Source organism: Penicillium griseofulvum, assembly GCF_001561935.1.
Source record: "Penicillium griseofulvum strain PG3 chromosome Unknown contig_15, whole genome shotgun sequence".
Lineage (NCBI taxonomy): Eukaryota > Fungi > Ascomycota > Eurotiomycetes > Eurotiales > Aspergillaceae > Penicillium > Penicillium griseofulvum.
The window spans coordinates 228,994-256,809 of record NW_024467436.1 but is presented as its reverse complement, the minus strand read 5'-3'; the positions used below and the strand labels follow the sequence as shown (position 1 = coordinate 256,809).

Below are 27,816 nucleotides of genomic sequence, written 5' to 3'. Positions count from 1 at the left end.
TCCAGCCTGCAAAATGGCTTCACTAATCTCCAAATTACTATGTCACATCGGAGAATGGTTCAGGCTCCAAGATACTGGGTTGATTAGGCAGTACTTGACTTTCCCCCAAGCATTAACACAGCTCAACTTCTTGGAACTATGCAGATTCCCCTATTAAACCACGGAAGTCCGTCAGAATCTGTTGCCATAACTCAGGTTTCTTCTGTGTGAAGTCCTCAACTAGTTTAGGGGCAGACAGGTCCTCCTTCATGCGCGATTCATTCTTGGTCCCATTCAGCACCGCCACATCCTTCAAGCCCATAACTAGCGTATAGAAAGCAGCAGCTGGGGTTATGTTAACATGTTGAGCAAGTTGCTGCACTGGCTCAGAGCGCACAAGGTCTGGGTTGGCTGTTAAAGTCCAAAAGCTCTGATATATGATCTGATTCTTGCGGCAGAACGCGCGCAAGGGGACATCAAACAGAGTATCCTCGTAGAATCTATTCTGTACCACTGATGGTTTCACGGTTGTCTGGGGTGAAATAACCAATTCGCGGAGTATACCCAAGGTACAATTGGAGATACCTAGATTCCGGATATGGTGGGGGACATAAGTCTCAAGGGCGTGCCAGGCCTCCAGGGTCTGGGCTAAAGTTGACAGTGGCGAATGGATGATGACGGTGTCAATGTAAGTCTCATGCACAGATTCCGGGTCAACTTTTGAGCGAAGATTATGCAATGATGATTTGATAGATGCATGGACCTGATCCGTCACTGTCGCTGACGGGTCATAGGGCATATCAGCCGGATTCTGTGCAGAGACAGGACTATATTTGGTTTGCACCTAATTCTGGTTAGCTAAATAATCTTCAGAAAAAGTTAAAATTAAAAATAGTCCTTCGCACTCACGTATAAGTCGGTACGACCGACGATCCCATCGGCAATTGCCCTGCGGATGCCATCCCCAACGAGTTGCTCTTGGTAATGGCGGGGTTGGGCCGCCGTATCCACACCCCGGAAACCAGCTTTGATTGCATTATAAACGAGATCAGCGCTGCGGTCTTTCTTCCAGGCTGTGCCGTAGATGAAAACTGGGAGGGTGGAGACATTGCCCTGGGTTGGACGCAGGCAGTACTTTTCCCACATTTTGCTAATCCGAGTCATCCGTGTTTGTAGATGAAGAAGATCGTAAATGACTCGATTTGAGTGTAGGTTGTAGATAGAGCAGAAGTATGTGCAACTTGGAAACGTTCTAAATGATGTTATGATTGCGGTCCCGGACATGACCTCGGGAACTTCCAAGTTCTTACTAAGTACATAGTACTCCGGTAGAAGCCCTGGAGCCCTCCCGATGTCACACTTTCCGAAGACATCTCTATAGCTGCCCAGATATAAAAATAATATCTCACGGGAGACTAGAATAAGTCCACTATTTTTACTATTTTTACTCAAATTGTGGGAAAATATAATCGCATTAGTTAGGACTTGTCAAGTCACTTTGTATCTCAGTTCTAAAATCATTAGCGAATAGTGTTAATAGAGAACGACAAGCATTAATTCGTAAACTTAAAAAAGAATCTTGAAGCCTGGCGATCAAGCTATTTATATATAGTAGATAGACTGAATTCGGCTATCGGCAACCCGCATATGGGAAAGAAGTGAATTTTGAGATGTGTACGGAGTAGAGAGAGTACGAAGTACGAGAGTACAAAGAGACTGAGAGAGTACGAGAGGATTCCGCATAAAGAATGTCAATGTCGGCCCCACATCGTGGCTTAGACAGGATCTACGGAGAAGCTCAAATACTCTTGGGGAATGACAGGTAGAACTTTTACATTTGCTAGCTTACAATATACAGCTAGGATCAAACATAGCCACAGTACATAGAAAATATACAGAATATAGGAGACAAAAGGTCCAATGCAAGATATTATTAGCAATATAGATGTTCCATTCGGTCTCTTGGCGAAGTCTTGGCTGATCGCATAAACCAGGCAGCTGCTTTTGCACAACTAACATTGGCGGTATTCCGCTGATCGGTGCATTGACAGGGATACATCCACTTGCATCCCACTTTTCGGGGGCTCAGTTTTTTTATTTTTTGGATTGAACCCTGACATGATGCAGGAATGTTGACAAAGAAGATCAATCTACATGTAGAACAGAGTTATAACTTCAACATAAATATCTCCCAAGTCCCACGGTTGATTTCAATCACAAACAAAGAAAACACTTTCGACAATCCAATCTACATCAATAATCATGCGTTCTCAGCAGCTCTCCATTTATGGCCTCCTACTTGCCAGTAGCATCGCCATCGCATCTAAGTTGGACCATGATGATGTCCCCAATCGCTGCTGGCCTGCCTGTAGCGCCGTCGTTGGAATCGCCAACAGTTGTGATGCTAGGCATGAACGGGATTCAGCTGAGATCCAATGCATTTGTGATTGGGACGCTGCCAAAACTCAGATCCCCCTCTGCTCCGCTTGTATCACCCAGTACCAAACCGACAGGCGCAACAACAAGATCACCAATGACGACCGTAATGACTATGGCGACGATCGTGATGACCATGATGACTATGACGACGACAATGATAACGACGATGATGATAACGGTATGTATAATATGAATACAGTATGAAGATGAAGAGTAAATCTAATGCATTGATTAGAGGCCCTGAGCCTTGTCCGCGCTTGCCAGCTGAGCACGACTACCTACAACTCTGCATCTGCCACTACTCTGACTGGCACAACTACTAGCACCACTGGTTCAAACAGCGCCACCACAACCCAATCTTCTACCACCGGAACCACCAGCCAGGATTCGACTTCGTCTACCTCCAGTACTTCGGCGGGTTCTGCATCTTCTCCCACTGCTACTCCTGATGCTGCAGCTGGAATGTCAGTTCCCGGAGCTGCATCCATGGCAGGTGTCATGGGACTGATGGCATTTGCTTGGCTGTAAGATTCCAAGTCGGATTCGGATCTCCGTCAAAGATGATCGATGACATGCCCCATGGTTTTATGAATATGTTCAATGTTTCCCTTTGAATTTGCAGATGATATTGATGAGTTGTGTTCATTTTTGAGATAGTCTATAGTACATGCAATTGACAATTTCGTATTTTTGGAAATGATTCGAGTGGGAGATACATACATAAGTAGTTATGGTCGAGTATACTCGGTCAGGATCTACTAGTAACTAGCCGGAATCACCAGCAGGTGTGAAAAATATATAATAACAGACCTAAGAAGAAATCAAACATCAATTCAAGTCCAGTAAACTCTATGTAAATTAGATAAATACAATCATATCTCGTCCATAGGTATTTCATGCACTACATATGTGTAGGTGTCGCATGTACAGGCGTTTTATGTACGGGTGATTCAACCACAGGTATTTCATCCACCGTTTCATCAAACCCATCGGGCCAGAAGTAATCATCGAAGAAATCCGCAGCTGGCTCCTTATAATCCATGGCATACACATCCTTGAAACACTGCGTTATTTCAGGACAACTGTTCACACTCATTAGCACCAATTCCCCGGACAGTGTTAGATAACTTACAATACGGGATCCTGCCCAAAAATAATGTGCCATAGATATTCAAAGACACGACCACTCGTATCATCATCTAACTCGGTTGTCATAAGCCAATGATGATACGACTCATAATCGCTCCGCGGACGTTGGAGGACCTGCTCCTTGGTCACAGCAAACTGAGCACAGCAAGGTGTAGCAACAATCTCAGGCACATTTGTGTTGTTAAAGATACGGATCCAAGCACCCGCAAAGGCAAGCTCGGTCGTGCGACCAGCCATTTGCCGGAATGGCTGGACTTCATCCGGACATCCAGGACTCCATTGGCAACGCAGGTTGAGATATCCAACTTGTCGGAGGTAGTCGAGTTGCAGTCTTCGAACAGTCAAGGCATTGTCTCTTCCAACGGTCAACGCATCATCATTCTCCAAGACTTCTTCGACGTGGCCGCTAAATTGATGAGCGTGGAGGAAGACCATATACTGGGGCAATCTGTCGTAGTTGTCCAAAATGTATTGCAGGTAGGCACTGCTTTCTTTGCCTTTGTTTTGTTCGACTGGTAGATCTGCTTCGGGGTCATCGACGTGATATACTGCGTGTTGCCATCTAAAATTTTGAGTCTTGGATTAGTATTGGCATAGTTTGTTAGTGGTTTCTGGGGACATACTCTGGTAGTTGATCTTCAAGCCAATTGGTATCCTCGTACGACATCTTCCCCATAACAATTACCCGATCCGATTTCGGAGTGACCTTTGGACGAGGAGGAGCAGTAGATGAAGGTGCCGTGACATCATTATACTCTACCGGAGCAAGTATTTTGGGATCGTCGAGTAAGCTTTCTGATTCGTAGAATTCAGGCGATCCGAATAATAACTCCCCCGCCCATTCAGCACCAGGGACATCAACGGGAACGCGCTTGGGTTCACGATTATTGGATTTCACTGGAGAAGTTGGTCGGGTCGTGGGGAAGAATTTCCGGGGTTTGGTATTTGAAGTGGGTGTAGTATGTGCGGAGACCAGCTCGATATATGTATCGCCTAGGACATAGAGGCCAGAACTAGTTCGATCATCCCACAAGATGGAATCGAGGTGTGATTTCACCGAAAATATGGTTATAATTAGTGCAAACGCAATTATCGCCACTCGCGATGGAGTCCGCATTGTCCAGCATGCGAAGAGTAGAACACAAAAGTCGAAGTCCTTTTGTAGATCGTCGAAGCGAAAAAAAAGAGCCACTTTAAAAGCAATTAGTGTCCACTCAAATGCTGCCAGACGAGTTACACGTACATCGTATATTCTCCGCTCCTATGGAGTAGATGACATTGCACAGATTCAGACTTATATATATATATATATATATATTTCCAAACTTTTCTTTCCAAGTGGAATCATCATTCACCATTTAAGTGAAATAATCATCAACTACTGTTCACATCTCAATCCGGCGACAACATCTTTCCATGTGGGTCTTGACGCGTATTGTCTAACATCTCGCTTTTTAAGAGACTTTCTTTCTTAGAATATTTCAAGAGCAATAATATATATAATATCAAGTACTCCGTAAAAATGTACATATTTGTATACATGACTTGAAGCGGATTTAACCTTGGAAGGATTGAATAGTTACATAGTTAGTGCATGCAAGTCTAAAATGTAACGTTTCAAATGAGTCAAAACGGGTGAAACGATTACTTGAATCAGACTAATATCTAACAATTGAGTACGATCGACATTAACTAATGTGCGTCAGATTCCAACATTATTGGCCTGATTTCCCAGGTCTTAAATGCATTTCGTTTCCACCTGGGCACGCTCAACTACATGTAGCCCTGGAGTACCTCCAGGGCTCTGGCCTATCTTGGGTAATGATTTATAAACTCCAGGGCTCCAGCGCTCATGTGGACAATTTGACTTAGTTGGATGGATTGGTGGAAATATGTCTCATTTCTAGCCTGGACCTTATCAGCCGTGGCATCTATCGCTTTGGTCCCTTGTCTCGCAGATCCTGGTATCTCGGAGACTTTCCAGTGATATTCCTTGCAATTCAACACCTATCCAATTCCTGGGCTTTTTGATTATTCCAGTTGTGGAGATATGAAGTCTGTCTGTTTACCCTTATCCCAACTGATAGCCTTCTAGGTCTCGTTACTCCGTACAGAGTACTTGATACCTCCCTGGCGCTAGGGAGTCGCCATCAAAACCACCAATTTCTTCTGAAACATCGCCCATGTGCTCACGACCCGACCCGACCCTCTGTAGATCAATCCACTATTTTTCCCTTTGCTTTTTGGTCACAAACTCCCAGCTGACGCAGGTTAGGCGGAGAGATGGGAAGTGTCATGTGCCCAATATATCATCCGCGCGACATCTCCCATACCTATTACGGGTATGGCAACCGAAATGAATTAAACCCCAGAGCGAAAACTTCCGTAGACTTTTCTAGCGTCTTTAGGGATAACGGAAGAGTGAATCCCGGGTGCGATTGTCCGGAGTAGTAACCATGAGCCGGGAGCTCTTGTGAGCTCCACCAGACAATCTAAATACGTTCTAACCAGCATCTAGCGGGTTCTAGCTGGGCCACAGGAACCTCTGAGGAGCTTCGATGCATACGCTAGAAACGGGGGATGCGCGGATCGTGGAGACCAGACGAAAGTTCCAATTTCATGGAGTGGGACTGGCGCAATATACCTTTCATGTACGGAGTACCGCCAATTTAGTAAAAGCCGATGGGGGAATAACGTGCCTTATCCGGTTGAGCCGAATCTTTTAGGGTAATTTCCAGGGCTATTTAAAACAATTTGACGTATTCGTAAGGTGGCGAGGCACGAACTTGCCTTGGGGGAATGGGGCGAAAGGAAATAGGGGGGGACTAACTTCAGGAGTAAGTAATTATAGAAAATCTTCCCCCCCCCCCTGAAGATGGGAATATAGTAATTAAAATGGAGCGGAGTTCATGTTCAATACTCCCTATGCATGTCTAAACTGGTGGTGTATCAAATATAGAGAATCACATACAGTGTGCAGGGCCCCTTGCTAAGCACGAGGCAGGGTGCGAACCCTCTTTCTATACGTCAGGCAACCCGAACTCGTGCAAAAATAATAAACTCCAAATTTGTTCAGGGATGAGAAGCTATAAGTAGTGTCCACTACGGCGGGGTCCTCTAAATTGCCTAGTGACGAGCCTAACGAGGCACTGGCGTCTTGGTAAAAGGCTAAGCCATTAGGAACTATTCCGTACTCTGTACAACATAGTAATATAGAAGGGAGCTATTCACTTCTAGGGAAATTCAGATTTCTAGGGAATAGGTAAAGGAGAGAAAGATAAAGTATAAATTTCAAGCATCTATACTTATGCAGTTAAATATTAAATAGTATAATCTCATTGGATATATGAGTCCACCAGTCCAGGGGGGGGAAGATATTAAAGAAGTTACTATAAATGTTATATGTGATATAAATGTAAAATGATATAAATGTTATAAAATGATATAAGCTATAAGTACTATTTTTTTTTCTCCTTTTCTACTATAAATATTTATATATTCAATCATCATTCTACCTTTCTTCTTCTCTCCTCTCTCTCTCTCTTCTCTACATAGTACCTCCTTACTCCCTTTCTTGGCGAATTTGTGGACCGCTTTTCCTTGAAATCTTTTGGATTTTGATCTTGAAATCTGTCAACTCTCTGACCTTTTTTTTATACGAACCTTTTCAAGACCAACAGAAAAAAAAAAACGAGAGAAAAGAAAAGCAAAAAAAAACCCCCCTTGAAATAAAAACGAATCTAATTCGTGTGATATTTGAGGATATTTTGCCCTTTTTTTTTCTCTCTTTTTTTTTCTATTTTTTTTTTTGTTCTCCGCCCAGAATCTCCCTCCGATCGGCTTTTAGTCCAAAGTTTTCCCTTTTCCCCAAAACATCCGCACAATCCCGTCCCTCGACGGTTTCTTTATCAACTTTGTGTCGCTCTCATGGTGGAGTAGTGTCATTTTTTTTAAAACTGGTTTGGATTTTCATTTCAAGACATGTATCACGATCATTCTGCGCGTTCCCCTGGGTCCCAGAGGCATCAACAACCTCTACACCGTCAACCATCTCGACAGTTCGACGCATATGGCCCCATGCCAACCAACATGTATGAACAAGATCAGATGCGTTATGAGTCCGCTCGACTTGAACGTTTGAATCCATCCCTACAGAACAACTACGGATATGATATCTCCGGCTCACAGACTTGGAACCCCAACGGTTTTGCCAATGCTCAAACTCTCGGAGGAATTCGCTCGGCTTCCGCTAGTTTGAAGCCTAACGCCCGTGGACGTACTGGCCTTCCCACTGTATGTTTCATCCTATTCGATGCATTCCCCTATCTTCCCAGAGGGTAAAAAATTCCGAAAAAAAAGCTAACCTTTCTTAAAGACATGGCTAGATCAACAACCAAACATGCCCCAAGCATTTTCGAACCTGGGCCCTGGTCCCATTCAGAGTAGCGCTATGCGACCGGAACCCTCGGCCTCATCGGCCGACGACGACGAATTGATCCCTACCGCGATTGTCATCAAAAATATTCCCTTTGCCGTGAAGAAGGAGCAGCTGGTGCAGTTGATGACAGAACTCAATCTCCCCCTGCCATACGCATTCAACTACCACTTTGATAACGGTGTATTCCGTGGTCTGGCTTTTGCCAACTTCACTTCTGCCGAGGAGACAGCAACTGTGATCGAGGTGCTCAACCACTTTGAGCTACAGGGTCGGAAACTGCGAGTCGAGTACAAGAAGATGCTTCCCCTGCAGGAGCGGGAACGGATCGAGCGCGAGAAGCGGGAACGCCGTGGCCAGCTGGAAGAACAGCACCGCCCGATGGGAGGTGGCCCTCAGCTCCAGACGCAGAGCTCTATGTCTTCACTCACCTCGCACATCCCGGCAACCTCCCCGTCGCCCGTGTCCCAGCGTGGACAAAAGATTGGTGCGTCACACTTGTTTTTGTTTCTTAAGGTTGAAAATTTGACCTGTCGCTAACAATGAAATTTCTATACAGATGTGGACTTGAACGATACCCAGACCCTTTCATATTACTCCCAACTACTCCTATTCAAGGAAGATACCGTTCGCGATTCTGTGATCTTCCCCCACAACCTCACTCCCTCCCAGCGTCGTACGGTTCACACTCTGGCCCACAACATGGGCTTGGGCCATGCTTCACGTGGCAGCGGCGAACAGCGCCAGGTTCAGGTCTTCAAGATCGCCGCAGGCGCCAACGTTAGCCCCCCGACCTCCTCAATTCCGCCCTCTGGTCAGTCGGATAGTGGCCGTCGTGGCCTTAACCGGGCGGCGACCATCGACTTTAGCGAGGCGCGCCAAGAGGCTGGACCTGGTGCTTTCAACACGTTGCGTGCACAAAACTCGGGCTTTTTGGGTGTGATGGATTCTCCTGGCAACTTTTCCAACGGCCAGAACCTGCGGGCTGCCAAGTCCTTTGCGGACCTGCGATCTTACACTCCTTCGCCCGTGCCTTCCTCCGCTAGCTTCCCCGCCGCGTTGCAGTCCAATGGCGCCCGCCTTCAATATGAGGGTGCGCCCACTGGTACTTCCAACACCCCCACTCTCACCCCTGCCCAGTCTGGCTCTTCTCTTGGTATGCAACGTGATGACCTGCTGGTCAACAGCCTGGGAGGTCTTTCCCTCGGCACTGGTATTGGTGGCCCCAACTCGAGCCCCCGTCGCCTGAGAGGCATGTTCTCCTGGGAACAGGATCAACAATCTAACGCTGGCGCCATTGGTAGCAACCGTGGCATGGGTATGGGATACGACAGCCAACAGGAGCGCATGCCCGTCCGCCAGCCCCGTGGCCCGACCCCGGACAAGGGCACCGGATTTCGCCGTCAGAATGGCCACCAAGCCCGCGGAAGTGATGAGCTCCGCACCAACTCCGGAGTAGAGATCATCGTGGAGTAGAACGAATTTATTGAAGATGGCGACTCCCCTTTTTATTGCCAGCATCCGACTGATTTGCCGCGAGACGAATACGACTTGTATTACGAGGCCCTGTTCTGCGAATTACCGGCTTACGATTCGATGAGGGATGACGAGATGACAACAACAAAAAAAAAAGACCAGAAAATCCTTTGTTTCACTGATCTAGCCAAGTTTTAGACGTTTCTTTTTTTGGGGCAGCCCAACACGCGGTTTGGATGAATGTTTTTTGAAATTTCCCCCCGACTCACAGTTTCAAGAAGACTCTGGACTTGTTCTGGACGTGATATCTTTTTATATTTTTTTTTTCCACTTTCTGATATTGCGGGCGCCTTGCATGCAAATTCATGGATTTCTACGCTGTGTCGGAACGAACTCCACGACCCCCAACACCTTCTGGTGATATGGGATGCATACGAAGAATGACACAAAAGACCTTTTGCCCATGGCAAAAGAAACGACAATACCAGCATCTTGCATATTCTTGTCTGTTTAGTTTGTACATGGGGTGACTCGCATCCGTTTTAATGTTTCTACCCCGTCTTATGCCGACAACCGATTTCCCTTGGAAATTCATGTTCGGTCTGTCCGGGTAAGACGGTTGTGACATGTTTCTTCTTTTTATTTTTTACTCTTTTTTTTCTTGGCCTTCTTTTCCGCGTGCTTTGACTGCTTTCCCCATTGACCTGACGTCGTCTCGCGGAATGGTGATGGTGAATTCACTATATCATGATTCCGCTGCCTTCGATTGTGCCAATTATCTACCTTGCGCAGTTTGAATGCATCTGCCTTCCTGTGTCAGTGTTGTTGATATACTTCCCAACTCCCATCCTAGAGGGTTCTATTCCTCTTCATGTTTGGTGTCTTGAAGTCTAGGGATCTTTTTTTCCTTTCCATTGCCTTTTGCCTTTGTACTCAGATTCTCTCAGTTCAATCTATGTACTTTCTACTTTCTATCCTATCAGTAGGTCGAGATCATAGCTGTAAATATATTGATAATAGCATCTCTACTCTGTACCTTTTAACCTTTTAACCTCTTCAGCACAGGGATTTCCAACAGTAAACACGAACCTCATTGAGTTAATTAAATGTAAGGGATAAATTCAAAGTCTATAGATGCCAAGAGCGAATGACACGGTGCCACCGCGTTGTTTATCTCTCGGAGTTATGCATGTTGGTCCCTGTCGATCCCCCGTGGAGCCATCCTGGTTTTATATGCAAGGCCTTTACAGTATTCGAGTGGATAATCTAAGTGTTTGACCCTCAGGAATGTGATATGAAAAAAACGCATCCCAGGATGCTAGTTACATAGACTTCGATACACGAAAGTCTACAATACTCGTACAATTATAGATGGATGATGAAGCACATCGAATCAGTAAAATTCCCACTACCAGGATATCCCCATTTTCCCATTACAGCGCCCTATGAACTCGAAATGAAAAGAAACACGATTGAAAGCAAAGACCGGGGAATATCAGAAGAAAAAAAATACATCAAAGTAGAGCGCCGTGAAGAATAAAGACGAGAGGACTGAAAAAAGGGCGGCCGGGATTGATCGTATGTTTAGGAGTCAAGGTGTTGGTCCTCCCGCGGTGGCAGCCCCATCTTTTCGGAACTTTTCATATGATGATTTAGAGCTCGATCTTGCCACCCTTCTTCTTTTGCTCAACCTTCAGGAGCAGCGCACGGTTGATGCGGGGCAGGACACCACCGAAGGCGATGGTTGCGCGGATGAGGGTGTCCAGTTCTTCATCACCACGGATAGCGAGCTGGAGGTGGCGAGGAGTGATACGCTTGACCTTGAGATCCTTGGCGGCGTTACCCGCCAGTTCGAGAACCTCAGCAGTGAGGTACTCAAGAACAGCGGTCACGTAGACGGCAGCTAGAGAACAAAGGTGTTAGCGACGGGTCGTTCGGGAGATCAGTTCAAGGGAGGTAGCATACCCTTAGCACCGACACGCATCTTGTTCTGGGTGTTGTTCTTCAAAAAACGCTTGACACGACCACAGGGGAACTGGAGAGCGGATTTGTGTTAGCAGTCGCGTCATCTTAAAATATCTGGCGACTGGAGGAAAACATAGTCGAGAGAGAGGGTATGCGACGGTATGGTATAAGTTGCAGACATATCGAAAGAAACTGCCCCTTATCGAGCAGCAACGAGGAACCAAGTCGACGCGTCTTCGAGGGGCAGTTTCATCGAGTAACCCATCGTCCATATCGCGTGACCACTCTCGGACAACACACACTTCCTATCCCAGGAATTAGACAAGTCATGATCCAACTAACCTGCAGACCAGCCTTTGCGCTGTGAGACTTCTGGGCCTTCCCCGCAGCATCACCCTTTCCGCCCTTTCCACCGATAGACTTTCCCTTTCCGCCAGGCATTGTGAAATAAATGTGCGAAGATGGTCGCTGAGGTGATTATAGCAGATAGAAACAGAAATCAAGACGATTTGGCAGTGGTGTGGATGTGGAGACGATTCAGAAGTGCGGAAGATACGCGCGTTGTTGATGGATGGAGAAGTCAGAATGTGCCAGGCGCCGGCTGTGCCAAAAAGACACTTGGCGCTAGTCCCAAAATGGAACTGCCCTTTCTCATGGCGTTGGCTTTCTGGCCTGTTTATATGGCCATCCGTAAAGTCATTTCGATCTAAAAATTAGTTGCTGCATTGTTTTTATGACTCCTTTTCTATTTCTTAAAAATAGATAGAAGCCATAGTTAGTTGGGGTATGTGAAGAGGCCATGATGGAAGCCAGTGTGCCTTCAGCTTGTCTGGCTGCAATGGATGTTTCCCACCATCTATGGCCAGGATTCATATATGAAACTTCTGTCGCTGCAGTAACCATACCATTGTGTGACCTCAAACTAAAATGGAAGTCCACTGATGTGGTGGTTGCTGAGGTTTTGCAAAATAAGCTGGTCTGGTTTTGAAGCTGGACCATCACAGTTACCAGCACTAGCAGTGGGGGAGGTCACATGATACTGTGCGGCCTCATAGATTAGGCGACAAACCCACTGCCTCAGGCGACCAATGGCGGATAGATAGCACTGGGAGAATTAATTTTCCGGCTCCCTGACATTCCAGAAATGCCAGGTGGCCCGCGCCTTTCAAGTTTTGTTCGCGTGTACTCCCCCATACTCAACGATTTCTCCATATCGAAAAAGTAACCGGCAAAATGGTGTCTGCTCAAATGTATGTCTGATCGACAATTTCTCAATTATTATCTATGCGAAAACTGACAATGGTCACACAGTACCAACCTCGCCATCATCTTGGTGATGATGCAGCTGTCCAAGAAGGTTCCCTTTGAGGATCCTCAGGTCCTGATGCTGGTCCGCGGATGCTATCTGCTCTCCAATGTTCTTATCCTGGCTGTTCACTTGTACACCCAGTATCAGATCAACAAGAAGAAGGGTATGTCAACCCTGATCACGCGCCCCACAACCCCAAAACTAACTTGCGATATCTTCAGATATGGCAACCCTTAAGTACGTTGAGCCCGCCGCGATGGGTAGCACCGAGGAGCCCAAGCCCGTGACCACCACCAACATGGACTACGACAAGGCTCAGCTGCGCCAGCTTCTCCGCAGCCAGCTCATGGGTGTCGGCATGATGGGTGTGATGCACCTGTACTTCCAGTACACCAACCCCCTCCTCATCCAGTCCATTATTCCCCTCAAGGGTGCCTTCGAGTCCAACCTGGCCAAGATCCACGTCTTCGGCAAGCCCGCTACTGGTGATCTCGCCCGTCCCTTCAAGGCCGCCGGTGGCTTCATGTCCCAGGGCGGACCCAAGACCGATAAGGCCTCCATTGAGGCCGCTGAGAAGAACTGGCGCGGTGGTGTCAAGGAGGAATAAACACTTTTGGTTGCTCTAAGCCATCAATTGACTTTTTCCCCTATTCGATGGCCAATTTGAATTATAACCCTGTTTAATTCTCCCCATTGTACCATAAACCATAATTCATCCTATCAAGTCCGGACCCTCCGGTCTGGGTAGGTCTTTAGACTATATTGTTAATCTTGAATCTTCTGGTCATACCATTTCCCTTGTATTGTACGATCTAAATCCTGTACAAAAGGACGTTCATGGCTTGATATTGCGCCACTGTCGGCTGTGCATTCTTATGTCGATATGGCCTGATGAGGTCTCATAGTTAAGGCAGGGGATTCCAGAGATTATAGCAGGAGATTCATAATCTCCATATCCATATTGGGGACCCCAGTAGTTAAAAGTCCAAGCTCATATATCAAAAACAAAAATAATAATAATAATAATAATAAAAAGTCTGTTAGATCCCGTGGTCCCAGTTGAGATTACCGGTGACTCCTTTGAGGGCGGAGGAGCCACCAAGCTATATAGCCATACTCGATCCGTCCACCGCAGGGGTTTGATGGCCCGCATAAGTGGAGGAAGAAGCAGTTAAAAGTGAAATAATTCTGATTATAATTATATACTTATAGTTTTTAAGTGAATTTCCCTTGTACAACATATAGTACAACATAAAGGTACATATTTGCCCCTCAGTCGTAGCATCATCCATTGCCCCTCCAAAACCGGCGTCATAGTTTCACCTCGGGAATGTTCTCAATTTTGTACCTAATATTATCGTGATCATCTTCCTTGTAGCCGAGTACGCTCCGAATAGGCAAAAGATTCAAGAGAAAGCTCCGAAGAGTAGTAAAGAACCCGAACAGCAGTTGAATTGGTGCATTCCTATTGGTAGACGGGAGCTACCGAGGGGCAGAGTAAGGCCCCAATATCGTGACTCTTCCTGCTTTGCCCGGTGTATGAAACCGGAAATCCGTTGCTAGGCAGATGTACAAGCGGCAACAGTCGGGAAATCTAGTTCAATCCGATCATTTTTGGAGGGGTGGAAGCTGTGAGAATTAAGTCCCCGTCCGTCTGTTCGGTGAGGGGTGACCTGTCCATTGCGTCAGTCATCCATTCATTAATCCTTCCCCTCCCCCAGATCTCTCTTTTTTTTCTTCTTCTCTTCTTTCTCCATCCTCAATCTTCCTTTTTTTCAATTACTTCACTATTACAGTAAGTTTATCATTTCTTTTCCATCATATACATGAGCTAAACATCTTCTAGTAAACCGCAATCATGGTTGTCCAAGTCGGTATCAACGGTTTCGGTCGTATTGGCCGCATTGTAAGTGATACTCTTCCACACACTTTTGGTTTCTTTATACTAACGACATTATAGGTCTTCCGCAATGCGTAAGTTGCACAACAAAAGAGACCTGAGAAACTCATCCTAACCCATACTTTTAGTATCAACAACCCCGATGTTGAGGTTGTCGCTGTCAACGACCCCTTCATTGAGACTCACTACGCTGTATGTTTCCTCCTAATCCTGGCTCTATAGAGACTGGTATTAACCTCCCATCCACGGATAGGCCTACATGCTCAAGTATGACTCCACCCACGGTCAGTTCAAGGGTACTATCGAGCACGTCGATGATGGCCTCATTGTCAACGGCAAGAAGGTCACCTTCTTCGCTGAGCGTGACCCCTCTGCCATCCCCTGGGGTAAGGTCGGTGCCGCCTACATTGTCGAGTCCACCGGTGTCTTCACCACTCAGGAGAAGGCCTCCGCCCACTTGAAGGGTGGTGCCAAGAAGGTCATCATCTCCGCTCCCTCCGCCGATGCCCCCATGTTCGTCATGGGTGTCAACAACAAGTCTTACACCAAGGATGTCAACGTCCTCTCCAACGCCTCTTGCACCACCAACTGCTTGGCTCCTCTCGCCAAGGTCATCAACGATAACTTCGGCATCGTTGAGGGTCTCATGACTACCGTCCACTCATACACCGCCACCCAGAAGACCGTCGATGCTCCTTCAAACAAGGACTGGCGTGGTGGCCGTACTGCGGCCCAGAACATTATCCCCTCCTCCACCGGTGCCGCCAAGGCTGTCGGTAAGGTTATCCCCGAGCTCAACGGCAAGCTCACCGGCATGGCCATGCGTGTTCCCACCGCCAACGTCTCCGTTGTCGACCTTACCTGCCGCATCGAGAAGGGTGCCTCCTACGATGAGATTAAGGCTGTCATCAAGGCTGCCTCCGAGAACGGCGAGCTCAAGGGTGAGTTATCTATTTAAACCCAGAATCGCCTTTACTATACATACTAACAACCTTTTTCTAGGAATCCTTGGCTACACTGAGGACCAGATTGTCTCCACCGATCTTAACGGTGATGACCGCTCTTCCATCTTCGATGCCGCCGCCGGTATCGCCCTTAACGCCAACTTCATCAAGCTTGTCTCCTGGTACGACAACGAGTGGGGTTACTCCCGCCGTGTTGTTGACCTCATCTCCTACATTGCCGGTGTGGATTCCCAGTAGGAATCAGGACAGCGTCCTGGGGTCAGAAGTGTTCTTTAAGGTGATGGGTTCCTTGTTGCATAGCTTACCAATATGGGTGCATGAGGGCTCCGCCTTGTAGAAAAAAACAAGATGATAATGTCATTTAATGAAACGAAACATTTCCAATTCATTCCATTTTGCTGTAAGCTGTACTATGTACTCCTGGTTAGAATGATTTATAGTACCAATCTATTCATCCCAAGGCATTCTCACATAAATATAAAACTTTTGCACATGAGTGGAAGGCTCATTGATGTTGTGTCCTGTATGTCTAGCCAAACACAGAACTACATATCCGAGGGCGGCGGACCTGCATATGTAGGTACGTCACATGTTACACATGGAGAAGTCGGTGGGGATTGTGATTTGCATGCTACAGTCTGCTGTCATACTTTTCTGGCTATATATTGAGAAGCAAGAAATCCAGGGATGTATATATATATATATATACACTCATAGAAAAGACATCTAAAGTATATCTAAGAAGCATTGTAGTATCTTAAATCCAACATCCCGATGCCTGTAATATTATTTCGAGCTAACGAAGCATCTAGATCGTCAAAGGCAGAGGCCATATAAGCGGTCAACTATCCATTCTCGGATATTGTTAATAACCACCTGAGACTACAATTGGATAAAATTTTCAAGTTATTTCAGAGACGATCGAGCAGTTTATCTTACATGTTTATACTTAGATTTTACGTCACTTGCGTGCTAGTCAATCAACAAAGAAAGAGTGCATTCAAACTACGTTTATGTAGAGATGAAGTGGAAAGAGAGAGAAAGCAAGTGAGAGATTAAATAGCAGAGCTAACCCACATAAGCAAACGACCTCTTTCCTAATGACGAGTAGCAATTTGAACAAAGAGAATCGAGCAGTTCATCTTACTTTGGACTTAGAAACCATTGACATAATGATCAGCCCTCTAAACCGTGAAAGTTGATAACGTCAGCATATACTAAATTCACACCGCCAATTATAATGCACCACGCCATTCCATTCCTAGCAGCGGTCAGTTTAGCGGTGAGTATAAGTATGTCTGGCAATAAGAAAGACTGGCCCAAAAGGGATCCAACATGCACATTGATCCATTCCCTTTGTCACTCGGTGGACTTGACTATTCTATTTTTCATTTCTACCCACTGCATTAAGGGCTGCAATTGCACTTCTTTTTGAAAATTATTTATTTGAAGATCACTCTTGCTTCATAACATTGTGGGCGAATTGCAGTGCCGGTCCAATCTACGGCAGGAGACGATTGTATACCACCTCATATGCTTGCACAGATCACACCTTGAGACATTCCTGCAATCTTTGGTGAATACCAAAGCACTGTCTAATAGCTGGAACATTTGGCCGATTGATCTATTTCACACTCTACTGTGCAAGGTACATTCAACGGCGTGAACCAGAAGCACTAATCGAATCACTGTTAGTTCGATATCAAGCCTCAAGATTGCCATACGAGCTCAACACCTCTTTTGTGGTAGTGCTCGGTAATGAGCTAATAAGAGCCAAGCTTGAAATCAATCAAAGGGTTTCCCGTGGCTTCCCATTTCATGATGGACGAGGACGAGGATACAGTTATGGGTGGTTCCCATAGCCTCTCTGCTTTGACTGCAAATCCATCTTTCACACAAGTTCCCCTTCCCACACATCTGAGCAATCACCACACCCCCAATCTTGCTCCTTCCATCCACCAACCTGGCTCTACATCCCTATCACCCGGCTCTGAGCAATCTCAACCTCGGGAAACCATTATCTCCACTGGAATGGCCCCCCCTGAACGTTTGACCAAGACCAGTGATGGCAATAGCTCCGCTGCTGAACAGTTGTCAAAGCGTGATAGCTTAGTTGAACCTGACTCTGATTGGTCTGACGACGAGGTCATGGCTAAGGCGGGTCTTCCACTGGCGTCGCTTGCCACAGGGCTTTGTTATGATCATCGCATGCGTTACCACTGTGAGGTTCGTCCACAGAGTGACGTCCATCCAGAGGATCCAAGACGTATCTACTACATCTACAAGGAGCTATGTCGCGCCGGTCTTGTTGACGACCCAGAATCGTCTCGACCCTTGGCACCCAAAACCTTGCAACGGATCCATGCCCGCAACGCAACCGAGGAGGAAGTAACCCTCATCCATAGTGATGCCCACTATGCATTTGTTCAAAGCACGACAGGTATGTCTTTTGCAATCACCGGAAAAGCTGGCCTCGATGGAGTCACTGATTTGATGAATAGATATGCCTAACGAGGTGCTTATTCAGCTGGAGAAAGATCGCGATTCCATCTATTTCAACAACCTGACCTTCGATTCGGCCATTTTGTCTACTGGAGGTGCAATCGAGACATGCTTGGCCGTCGCCCAGCGTCAGGTGAGAAATGCCATAGCCGTTATTCGCCCGCCTGGCCACCATGCCGAGGATGACGCTGCGATGGGATTCTGTCTCTTTAACAACGTGTGTGTCGCAGCACGCGTTTGTCAAAATAGACTAGGAGATGCGTGTCGGAAGATCATGATTCTTGACTGGTTAGTACCCCCCACATCACCATTTGGCCACTACATACTGACTTGAACTAGGGATGTTCACCATGGTACGCTTGACCTCTAACATAGCATTTTAAAACATTCAGACTCACATATCATAGGCAACGGCATCCAGAAAGCATTCTACGATGACCCTAACGTTCTTTACATTTCTATGCATGTCTATCAGGATGGTCGCTTCTACCCTGGAGGCCCTGCGGGAGACTGGGATCAATGTGGCTCAGGCGCCGGAGTCGGGAAGTGAGTTTGTCTTTAAGTACATGAAATGACTAAATTCTCACGCTTCTTAGAAATGTCAATATTCCATGGCCCGACCAGGGTATGGGCGATGGTGACTACATGTTCGCCTTCCAGGAAGTGGTGATGCCCATCGCCCAAGAATTCGATCCTGACTTGGTGATTGGTGAGAGTACCCCCTCTGCTTTTTTGGTGCATAGTCATTGACCATAACAGTTGCCGCTGGGTTCGATGCTGCCGCTGGTGATGTTCTAGGTGGCTGCTTTGTATCGCCAGCTTGCTATGCCCAAATGACCCACATGCTGATGACTTTAGCCAATGGAAAAGTGGCTGTTTGCTTGGAGGTAGGTGGATTGCGTCTCCAAATTCATGCTTGCTTGATCTGACCTCGAAACAGGGTGGATACAACTTCAAGTCTATCTCGAAGTCGGCTTTGGCTGTTACCAAGACCCTTATGGGGGAACCCCCGGACCGTTTGTTGAGCAGCTCTCCCACTGATTCTGCGGTTGCAGCAGTCCGCCGGGTGAGGAGTATCCAATCCCAGTATTGGAGTCGTCTGTACCCTAAGACATCTACTCACCCGGTCTTCGCGGATCGTCTTCACGGTAAGAATTATAGATTATTTTCCCGTCAACAGAACTGATAAATCCTCTAGATGTCCTCCGCGTTTACCAGTCAAATCAACTGTATGAAAGCTGCAGGCTCACCCCACTGCACATTTATCGCACCGCTATTTCCAAATCGTTTGACAGACAAGTTCTGGCAAGGTAAATTGCACCACTGAATCTCGATATTCTGACATAAGGCTCACCATCTAACAGCCCAAACTATAATCAACATGTGCCGCTTATTGTCATCTTCCACGATCCGTAAGTGTTCCGATAATAAGCCACAAAACGTATAACTGATATTCTCTAGACCGGAGATTGTGGGACAGCCTCATCCTGTGACCAATAAATTGGAAGCACACAATGTATGGATGGTATGTGATCCAACATGATCGGCTGAGATTTTCTGCTAACATAACAAAAGGCTGATGCGCTCACGGAGTATGTTAAATGGATCGTGGGTAAGGGCTACGCAGTGATTGATGTCAATATCCCTAAGCACGTATCTCGGGAAGCAGTAAGTATATTTGTACTATTGTACAGACCATCGGCTAATTTGGGTGGGGTTAGGCCGCCGGTCAATACAAGGGAGAGGACGATGACCGCCCGTCTGCCACTGAAGAGCTTGCCGGATACTTGTGGGACAACTACATTGAGTGAGCTATACCCAAGAAAATTGGTTGTTATTGAGCTGACAAGTTATCACAGTGCGAATGAGGCAACCGAAGTTTTCCTGCTCGGCGTTGGCAACGCTTTCTTCGGCGTGGCGAACTTGTTGATCAACAGAGGTAGTGCTAATTGATATTAGGCCATGTGACTTTGCTAATGACCGAGTAGAAAACCTTTACAAGCGTGTCAACGGTGTGATCTCCTTTGTGTCTGAGAACCCAGTCCGCGCGATCGCATCTAGCACGCAGACATGGCTATCGAAGTGGTACCGCGAGGTAAGCCTACAAAATTCTTAGTGATACCTTTTACTCACATGATTATTTTTTTTTTAGAACTCTCTTGTTTTTGTTTCAAATTCTCACGGTGTTTGGGCTAGCCCAGACCGACGGCCTTCCAAACGCTACGGACAGCTGGTTCATTCCCCAAAATCCGATCTAAATGAGATGCTTGATGAGCACAAGGAGGAAGTGTTCAAGTGGATATCCGAGCGTGCAGACCGGGAGGAATCCGATGAGAGTTCTTGATTTTTTTCCTGATTGAATCCATAGGATTTCCCAGTGCATGGAGTTATGCGGTCGAAGAATTATCATTTCATACCCTAGTAATGCCATGAAACTATGCCCGTGAGAATTCCCCCGCAGATAAAAATAGGTCGATAAATTATAGTAAGATCTTTTCAATCTTTTGTCGGCTCTAATATCTTTTTATCCGCAGCCACCAGAGAAGAAAAATGTCCAGATGTCACGAGCCCAGACACTCTCAAAGCGTCATATCACCGTTTTTGAATTTGGCATTTGAGACATTTGGTACTTCAGTGCGACACACCACCAACCGGAACTCGAGGTATTAATTGACAAAGAGAAGCGAGTTTCTAAGCAGATAAAAAATACATCGTATAATGTCTTTCCCAGTGTGGCGCTGATCTGCATACCGTCCCTGGGATTTAACAAATGTCTCACTTTTACCCCAGAAAACCCTGGTGTGGCACAACACGGCTCTCTTCCATAACTTATGCCAGAACAAACCTTGTTTCTTCTCTTTCTCTTCTACTTAACCCAAGGCTCTCGCTTAAGAATACATCCAATGATCGAGAGCGCTCTGAGACATCGTATTCTTTTCGCTGCACTCATGGACTCTTTCTTTCTCGTGTCTCCACTAGCATACATCCTAGAAAACTATTTGGCTGTCTGATGCGGGGATTTTGTAATATCCTACAAACCATTCTTACTCCATTCCTGTTCTCGGTCCTGTGACGGATGGCCTGACCGCTGCCCGAGCGGTTAGGGCTTCAATAGGTTGATTTGGGATGAAATGTCTTGGATCTGGTGAGCAAACTATCATGCTTCCCACTGACAGCCCTGCTTTGAGACGAGTCTATACTTGGGTCAGAGGAAACCAGGTATAGACTGGAAATTCCTTGCTCAATCCGGCCATGGAGACTATATAAGGAGCCTCGAATCCTACCCGAGAGAGATTTCATATTACTCCCAACAGTTTCGATTACTTGAATTCGAATTTCAAACCAACACAATCTTCCTACCAAGATGCACTTCTCTACTGCAGTTATTGCCTCCGTTGCCGCCCTGGCACCTCTTGCCAGTGCCGTTGGAAACGCTATCGTGACCAACCACTGCAACTTCCCAGTCTACCTATGGTCTGTTGGTGGCAGTATTGGCCCCAAACAAACCATCCCCGCAGGTGGCAGCTATAGTGAAGTACTGCGCCACGACAGTGCATCCGGTGGCATCTCGCTGAAGATCACCACCGTCGACAACGGTCTATACAACGGCAGCCCCCAAACCAACTTTGCCTATACCCTCGACCCTGGCACAGTTTGGTATGACCTGTCCGATGTCTTCGGCGACCCATTCTCCGGCAAGACTATTGTTGTTCGGCCCACAGATACGACTTGCTCGAGCATCTGCTGGGCAGAGGGTGTCAACCCTGGTGGCAGTCAGACTAAGAATTGCAACTCCAACACCAACATCAACCTGAACCTCTGTGCAGCCAAGTGCTAAGCGCCCGGCTCTAAACTCCGTATGTGATAGTTTGATATGATGGCGGGGCAGTGTCCACTTACACATGTGGTTTAACCAGCCGAGCTGCGGGGAAGAGCTTCAACGTGGGACCAGTTAGGACCCCTGGCATTGTATGTAGCTAATATGATAATGGGAAAGGTGTTATATTTTTAAACTCCAATCCTGGTAGATATGAGTCTGCCTTGTACAGAGCCTTGTATAGTAATACGCCACCAGTGGTTGATAAGGCGCTTATTAGGGCTGCGAGGGCCTATCACCGCCTCAGCAGAGCATCTGGGCAGTATTCTCACCAGGACCGGGATCAACATCAATCCCTCAGTTGACATTACAACATCCTCCCCTCATCTGGTCCATAATTCCACATATATATTCAAACATATATAACCTGCATCCCATTATTCGCTCTGGAATTCCTAAGTGCATTGACCTTATCACGTTTGCCCTCTCCCCTTGGCAACTGAATGCTTCCAAGGTCCTCCGCAGCAAACCTGTGTCACAAAGGTCTTATTCGCAGCTCAACCCGACCTTATCCCGATTTGTTGTCACGCATCACCGTGACTAGTTCTCGTTCCCTGCCAGTAACTTTACCGGTTCTCTCCTCCGTGCATTGGACCCGCTCATCCCATTCCTCTAACTTCACCGCCACACCCCCAATCATGGCTCAAATTGAGCGTATTACAGAGAATTTGGAGAAACCGGAACTTGACGATCGTTCTTATCGGGTCATCCGTTTGCCTAACAAGCTTGAGGCCCTCCTAGTTCATGACCCCGACACTGATAAGGCCAGTGCCGCCGTGAATGTCAATGTTGGCAATTTCTCCGATGAAGATGATATGCCAGGAATGGCTCATGCAGTAGAGCATTTGCTGTTTATGGGTACCAAAAAGGTAAAATGGAACAACCTACTACCGTCTTGCGTGAAGTCAATGCTAACTGGAATTATTGTTTAGTACCCGAAGGAAAATGCATACAACCAGTACTTAGCATCCCACTCCGGTTCGTCCAATGCCTACACAGCCGCCACGGAAACGAACTACTTCTTCGAAGTATCCGCCACAGGTGACTCTAGTGCCCCGAAAACTAGTGGAGATAGCACCCCTGCCGAGACAAGTGATACCAATGGCGTCGTGGCGAATGGGAATGGCTTAGATGGAAAGTCGCCCCTCTATGGCGCATTGGACCGGTTTGCCCAGTTCTTTGTCGCTCCGCTTTTCCTAGAGTCAACCCTAGAACGGGAGTTGCAGGCGGTGGATTCGGAAAATAAAAAGAACCTTCAAAGTGACCTGTGGCGTTTGATGCAACTGAACAAGTCGCTTTCAAACCCTAAACATCCCTACAGCCACTTCTCGACTGGTAATCTGCAGACTTTGAAAGAAGATCCACAGAAACGTGGTCTGGAAGTCCGCAGTGAGTTCATCCGGTTCTACGAGAAGCACTACTCAGCCAACCGGGCCAAGTTGGTTGTTCTAGGACGGGAGTCTCTGGACACGCTGGAGCAGTGGGTCTCCGAGCTCTTCTCTGATGTCGAGAACAAGAACCTTGCTCAGAACCGCTGGGACGATGTTCAGCCCTTCACTGAGAAGGACATGTGCACCCAGGTGTTCGTGAAGCCGGTCATGGATACTCGATCCATGGATATGTATTTCCCCTTCCTCGATGAGGAGGATTTGCATGACACCCAGCCTAGCCGGTATATCAGCCATCTGATTGGCCACGAGGGTCCAGGTAGTGTTCTTTCTTACCTCAAGGCCAAGGGGTGGGCCAATGGCCTGTCTGCAGGTGCTATGCCTATCTGCGCTGGGTCCGCATTTTTCACCATTTCGGTGCGCCTGACCCCCGAGGGTCTGAAGCAATACCAGGAGGTCGCAAACGTCGTCTTCGAATATATAGCTATGATCAAACAACGAGAGCCCGAGCAATGGATCTTCGACGAGATGAAGAACCTTGCCGAGGTCGATTTCCGATTCAAACAGAAGACTCCGGCCAGTCGGTTCACCAGCCGTTTAAGCAGCGTTATGCAAAAGTCACTGCCTAGTGAATGGCTACTGAGCGGGTCTTTGTTGCGACGATTTGACTCTGACTTGATCAAGAAGGCGCTGAGCTATCTGCGGGCAGACAACTTCCGCCTAGTCGTTGTGTCCCAGGAGTTCCCGGGCACATGGGACCAGAAGGAGAAGTGGTATGGTACCGAATACAAGGTCGAGAAGATTCCGCAGGAGTTCTTGAGCGGCCTTCAGAAGGCCTTGGATTCGACTGAGGCTACCCGCACTTCTAACGTGCACATGCCTCACAAGAACGAATTTGTGCCGACCAGACTTTCAGTGGAAAAGAAGGAGGTTGCCGAGCCCGCCAACACCCCTAAACTAATTCGCCATGACGACCGGGTGCGCCTGTGGTTCAAGAAGGATGACCGTTTCTGGGTGCCCAAGGCCACTGTCGAGGTAACGCTCCGCAATCCTTTGGTGTGGGCTACACCCGCCAATCTTATCAAAACAAAGCTGTACAGTGAGTTGGTGCGAGATTCCCTAGATGAATACTCCTACGACGCCGAGCTTGCTGGCTTGGATTACCATCTCTCAGCGAACATTTTGGGCTTGGATATCTCCGTGAGCGGATACAACGATAAGATGTCTGCTCTATTGGACAAAGTACTCAATACCATGCGTGGGCTAGTGGTCAACCAGGATCGGTTCGACATAATCAAAGAGCGCCTGACCCGGGCATTCCGCAACGCCGAGTACCAACAGCCTTACTACCAGGTCGGAGATTATACTCGCTATCTCCTTGCTGAACGCAGCTGGGTCAACGAGCAGTATCTTGAGGAGCTGGCGCATGTTGAGTCCGCTGATGTAGTCAACTTCTTCCCCCAGTTGCTTGAGCAGACCCACATCGAAGTACTGGCCCACGGAAACCTGTACAAGGAGGATGCCCTACGTATGACAGACTCCATTGAGAAGGTCTTGGGCGGCCGTCCTCTGCCTCCATCGCAGTGGTACTTGCGCCGCAACATGACCTTGCCACCTGGCGCCAACTATGTCTACCCCCGGTCGCTTAAAGATCCGGCCAACGTCAATCATTGCATTGAGTACTACCTCTATATCGGACTCTTCTCCGACGATGTCCTGCGGTCGAAGCTCCAGCTGTTCGCACAGCTGACTGACGAACCCGCATTCGACCAGCTGCGCAGCAAGGAACAGCTCGGATATGTGGTGTGGAGTGGCGCACGCTACAACGCCACCACCCTGGGCTACCGGGTCATTATTCAAAGTGAGCGCACGGCTCAGTATCTCGAGTCGCGCATTGAGACTTTCCTCCGCGAGTTCGGTCCCACCCTCGAGAAGATGCCCGAGGACGAATTTGAGGGTCACAAGCGTAGTGTGGTGAACAAGCGTCTGGAGAAACTCAAGAACCTAGGATCTGAGACCGGCCGGTACTGGTCACATGTCGGATCTGAGTACTTTGATTTCCTGCAGCACGAAACTGACGCAGCAAATGTGCGCAACTTGACGAAGGCGGATCTCATTGCATTTTACCAACAATACATCGACCCGTCTTCGCCAACGCGCGCCAAGCTCGCCATCCACATGAACGCTAAGTCGGGCGCGCAGGTTGAGGCACCCAAATCAGCCGAACAGAGAACACGTCTTATCGAAGTAGTTGCCAAGCACCTCGAAGCCGCTGGTTTGATCGTGGATTCTGCTCGCTTCGCAACGGCATTCGATGAGGTTGAAACGACTGTGGTGGACAAGTCCCAGATTATATTTGTTGTGAAGAACTTCCTGGCGACCGAGGAGGGCCTGTCACAGCAGAAGATCGAGCCAGTCCTTGAGAAGTTGGATGAGAAACTTGGTTCCCAGTTAAAGGAGCTGGGCCTTGGTTCTAGCAGTGACATTCAGGGTGCGGCCAATGGCAACGGCGTGGTTCAAAAAGCTGTCGTTATCACCGATGTGCCGACCTTTAAGGCCAGTTTGCCTGTTAGCGCTGGCCCTGTTCCTGTGACGGATTTGAGCGAGTATGAGGATTTTGATGCTAAGCTTTGAATGGTATACATGTGGAGTAGGTTTGGTGTTGGGTTGGTTGCATCAATGCGAGAGTCGAGGTGTTTATCAATATTATTAACTTCCAGAGATGGGCAATAATGGAATACAATACATTCAGATGAAGTTTTTTTTTTTTTTTTTTCTATTTCTATAGTGTTGGACCATTTGTATCCCATGTTGTTTACATGTAGATATCGAATTTGGGAAGGCGGTCAACACTGATAAGCGATAACGGGTCCACAGGTGTCATTGAAGCTCTGGGGAGCTTCTACCCTTTCCGATCACAATAACACAACCCCTATCAAAATGGCTACTACGAAAGATGCCCCTGTCAGCGGAGTTCCGTAAGTATCCTTTGTTAACATTTCATTTCATATTGCGGCTTTTGAATGGTATAATCTGACATGATGACTTCTAGGCCGATTGTCCCCAAGGACTTCACCGCGCAGCAGCCGGAGACCGTTCGGCTGTATCCCCTGTCAAACTATACCTTCGGCACCAAGGAAACACAGCCAGAAGAGGATCCTTCGGTCCTGGCACGACTGAAGCGTCTAGAAGAGCACTACGGCCTCCATGGAATGCGACGGACTTGTGAGGGAATCCTGGTGTGCCACGAGCACAACCATCCACACGTGCTGATGCTGCAGATTGCCAATGCGTTCTTTAAGCTGTATGTTCTCTTTGGTTGTGTATATTCAAAATTCACTGCTAATAATATTTAGGCCGGGCGATTATCTGCACCATGAAGACGACGAAATTGAAGGTTTTAAGAAGCGACTGAATGAGCGCCTCGCACCCGTGGGATCTCAGTTCTCCGGCGAAGGTGTTAATGATGACTGGGAAATTAGCGACACACTTGCGCAATGGTGGCGACCCAACTTCGAGACTTTCATGTACCCTTTCCTTCCTGCACATGTCACACGCCCAAAGGAGTGCAAGAAGCTGTACTTCATCCGACTCCCGAAGAAGAGTGAGTTCTAACCCATCAGTCCCTCCAACGAACATTGATTATATACTAACCACTTCCTCTAGAGGTTCTCTCGGTCCCAAAAAACATGAAACTTCTCGCTGTGCCGCTATTCGAGCTGTATGATAATACTGCTCGGTATGGCCCTCAACTCTCAGCAATCCCGCATCTTCTTTCGCGATACAACTTCGAGATGGTTGACGAGAATGATAATATTGTGGCAGTGACACCTGGCACCCCGTTGCCTCCTGGTGTTACTCTTGCCCCCAGAGTTCTTGTTGACGACGATGGGGCAAACGATGGACAGGACACTGGTATGACTGGTGTTGAGGAGGGTATGAAGATCGAATCTCACCAGTAGTGGATATTCCACAAGCACTAACCAATCCTACTTTGGGCCTGACCACCGTGTGTCCCGGAAGGTGTTGGGGCGGGGGCTAAGGTTCATTGCTAGCGATGATGAACAAGATACGGCTCTGACTGGCATTGAGGAAGGAATTCGCCAATGGGATGTTTTTCGAGAAAGAGAAAAGGCTGCAAAAAAAAAAAAACAAAAACAAAAACAAAAAAACAAAAACCCCATTGAAACACAGCCAGTCAAATCAATTTTACGCTTCTAATGACCATATGGAGTACGGAGTACCTTGATAATTCCGTAGTTCGATATTCTACAACATACATGGGCTAAAGTGAGTGGCTGGGATTTTTTTATCTTCGGACAATTAATATAGGCCACTTTAACAGGACACTTGGCGCTAATCAGAAAACCAATCCACAACCCTGCAAGTTTCTTCAACGTTCAATATACAAAAGTCCCAAAATGTTCATCTT

General features: G+C 47.2%; 11 protein-coding genes across 11 annotated transcripts; 8 read left to right on the top strand and 3 right to left on the bottom strand.

Moving 5' to 3' along the window:
- Positions 1-136: 136 nt before the first annotated feature.
- Positions 137-1,143, bottom strand: PGRI_094830 (putative aldo-keto reductase (AKR); the record flags this gene model as incomplete). Its single annotated transcript, XM_040797196.1, has 2 exons — positions 137-823; positions 889-1,143. The coding sequence occupies 2 exons, from the start codon at positions 1,141-1,143 to the stop codon at positions 137-139; spliced, it is 942 nt and encodes a 313-aa protein (XP_040650007.1).
- A 1,098-nt stretch (positions 1,144-2,241) lies between these two features.
- On the top strand, positions 2,242-2,946 carry PGRI_094820 (putative GPI anchored protein; the record flags this gene model as incomplete). Its single annotated transcript, XM_040797195.1, has 2 exons — positions 2,242-2,596; positions 2,654-2,946. The coding sequence occupies 2 exons, from the start codon at positions 2,242-2,244 to the stop codon at positions 2,944-2,946; spliced, it is 648 nt and encodes a 215-aa protein (XP_040650006.1).
- A 373-nt stretch (positions 2,947-3,319) lies between these two features.
- Positions 3,320-4,684, bottom strand: PGRI_094810 (DUF3431 domain-containing protein; the record flags this gene model as incomplete). Its single annotated transcript, XM_040797194.1, has 3 exons — positions 3,320-3,500; positions 3,551-4,129; positions 4,191-4,684. 3 exons carry the CDS (start codon positions 4,682-4,684, stop codon positions 3,320-3,322), a joined length of 1,254 nt encoding a protein of 417 aa, XP_040650005.1.
- A 2,864-nt stretch (positions 4,685-7,548) lies between these two features.
- Positions 7,549-9,478, top strand: PGRI_094800 (uncharacterized protein; the record flags this gene model as incomplete). The annotated part of the gene is made up of 3 exons (XM_040797193.1): positions 7,549-7,860; positions 7,943-8,489; positions 8,562-9,478. The coding sequence occupies 3 exons, from the start codon at positions 7,549-7,551 to the stop codon at positions 9,476-9,478; spliced, it is 1,776 nt and encodes a 591-aa protein (XP_040650004.1).
- A 1,652-nt stretch (positions 9,479-11,130) lies between these two features.
- htz1 (histone H2AZ) lies at positions 11,131-11,884 on the bottom strand (the record flags this gene model as incomplete). The annotated part of the gene is made up of 3 exons (XM_040797192.1): positions 11,131-11,381; positions 11,444-11,513; positions 11,786-11,884. The coding sequence occupies 3 exons, from the start codon at positions 11,882-11,884 to the stop codon at positions 11,131-11,133; spliced, it is 420 nt and encodes a 139-aa protein (XP_040650003.1).
- Positions 11,885-12,676: 792 nt separating this feature from the next.
- On the top strand, positions 12,677-13,359 carry PGRI_094780 (PHO88 family protein; the record flags this gene model as incomplete). The annotated part of the gene is made up of 3 exons (XM_040797191.1): positions 12,677-12,693; positions 12,755-12,915; positions 12,974-13,359. The coding sequence occupies 3 exons, from the start codon at positions 12,677-12,679 to the stop codon at positions 13,357-13,359; spliced, it is 564 nt and encodes a 187-aa protein (XP_040650002.1).
- Positions 13,360-14,610: 1,251 nt separating this feature from the next.
- gpdA (glyceraldehyde 3-phosphate dehydrogenase GpdA) lies at positions 14,611-15,854 on the top strand (the record flags this gene model as incomplete). Its single annotated transcript, XM_040797190.1, has 5 exons — positions 14,611-14,658; positions 14,713-14,726; positions 14,781-14,844; positions 14,906-15,593; positions 15,655-15,854. 5 exons carry the CDS (start codon positions 14,611-14,613, stop codon positions 15,852-15,854), a joined length of 1,014 nt encoding a protein of 337 aa, XP_040650001.1.
- Positions 15,855-17,438: 1,584 nt separating this feature from the next.
- On the top strand, positions 17,439-20,463 carry hdaA (histone deacetylase hdaA; the record flags this gene model as incomplete). Its single annotated transcript, XM_040797189.1, has 15 exons — positions 17,439-18,057; positions 18,119-18,407; positions 18,459-18,472; positions 18,527-18,665; positions 18,716-18,828; positions 18,879-19,006; positions 19,060-19,267; positions 19,318-19,429; positions 19,484-19,531; positions 19,581-19,644; positions 19,695-19,787; positions 19,841-19,926; positions 19,979-20,058; positions 20,108-20,214; positions 20,272-20,463. The coding sequence occupies 15 exons, from the start codon at positions 17,439-17,441 to the stop codon at positions 20,461-20,463; spliced, it is 2,292 nt and encodes a 763-aa protein (XP_040650000.1).
- Positions 20,464-21,483: 1,020 nt separating this feature from the next.
- Positions 21,484-21,957, top strand: PGRI_094750 (putative BYS1 domain protein; the record flags this gene model as incomplete). The annotated part of the gene is made up of 1 exon (XM_040797188.1): positions 21,484-21,957. One exon carries the CDS (start codon positions 21,484-21,486, stop codon positions 21,955-21,957), a length of 474 nt encoding a protein of 157 aa, XP_040649999.1.
- A 677-nt stretch (positions 21,958-22,634) lies between these two features.
- Positions 22,635-26,018, top strand: PGRI_094740 (uncharacterized protein; the record flags this gene model as incomplete). The annotated part of the gene is made up of 2 exons (XM_040797187.1): positions 22,635-22,865; positions 22,929-26,018. 2 exons carry the CDS (start codon positions 22,635-22,637, stop codon positions 26,016-26,018), a joined length of 3,321 nt encoding a protein of 1,106 aa, XP_040649998.1.
- A 306-nt stretch (positions 26,019-26,324) lies between these two features.
- Positions 26,325-27,346, top strand: PGRI_094730 (cleavage and polyadenylation specificity factor subunit 5; the record flags this gene model as incomplete). The annotated part of the gene is made up of 4 exons (XM_040797186.1): positions 26,325-26,362; positions 26,437-26,688; positions 26,741-26,988; positions 27,051-27,346. The coding sequence occupies 4 exons, from the start codon at positions 26,325-26,327 to the stop codon at positions 27,344-27,346; spliced, it is 834 nt and encodes a 277-aa protein (XP_040649997.1).
- Between the last annotated feature and the right edge of the window lie 470 nt (positions 27,347-27,816).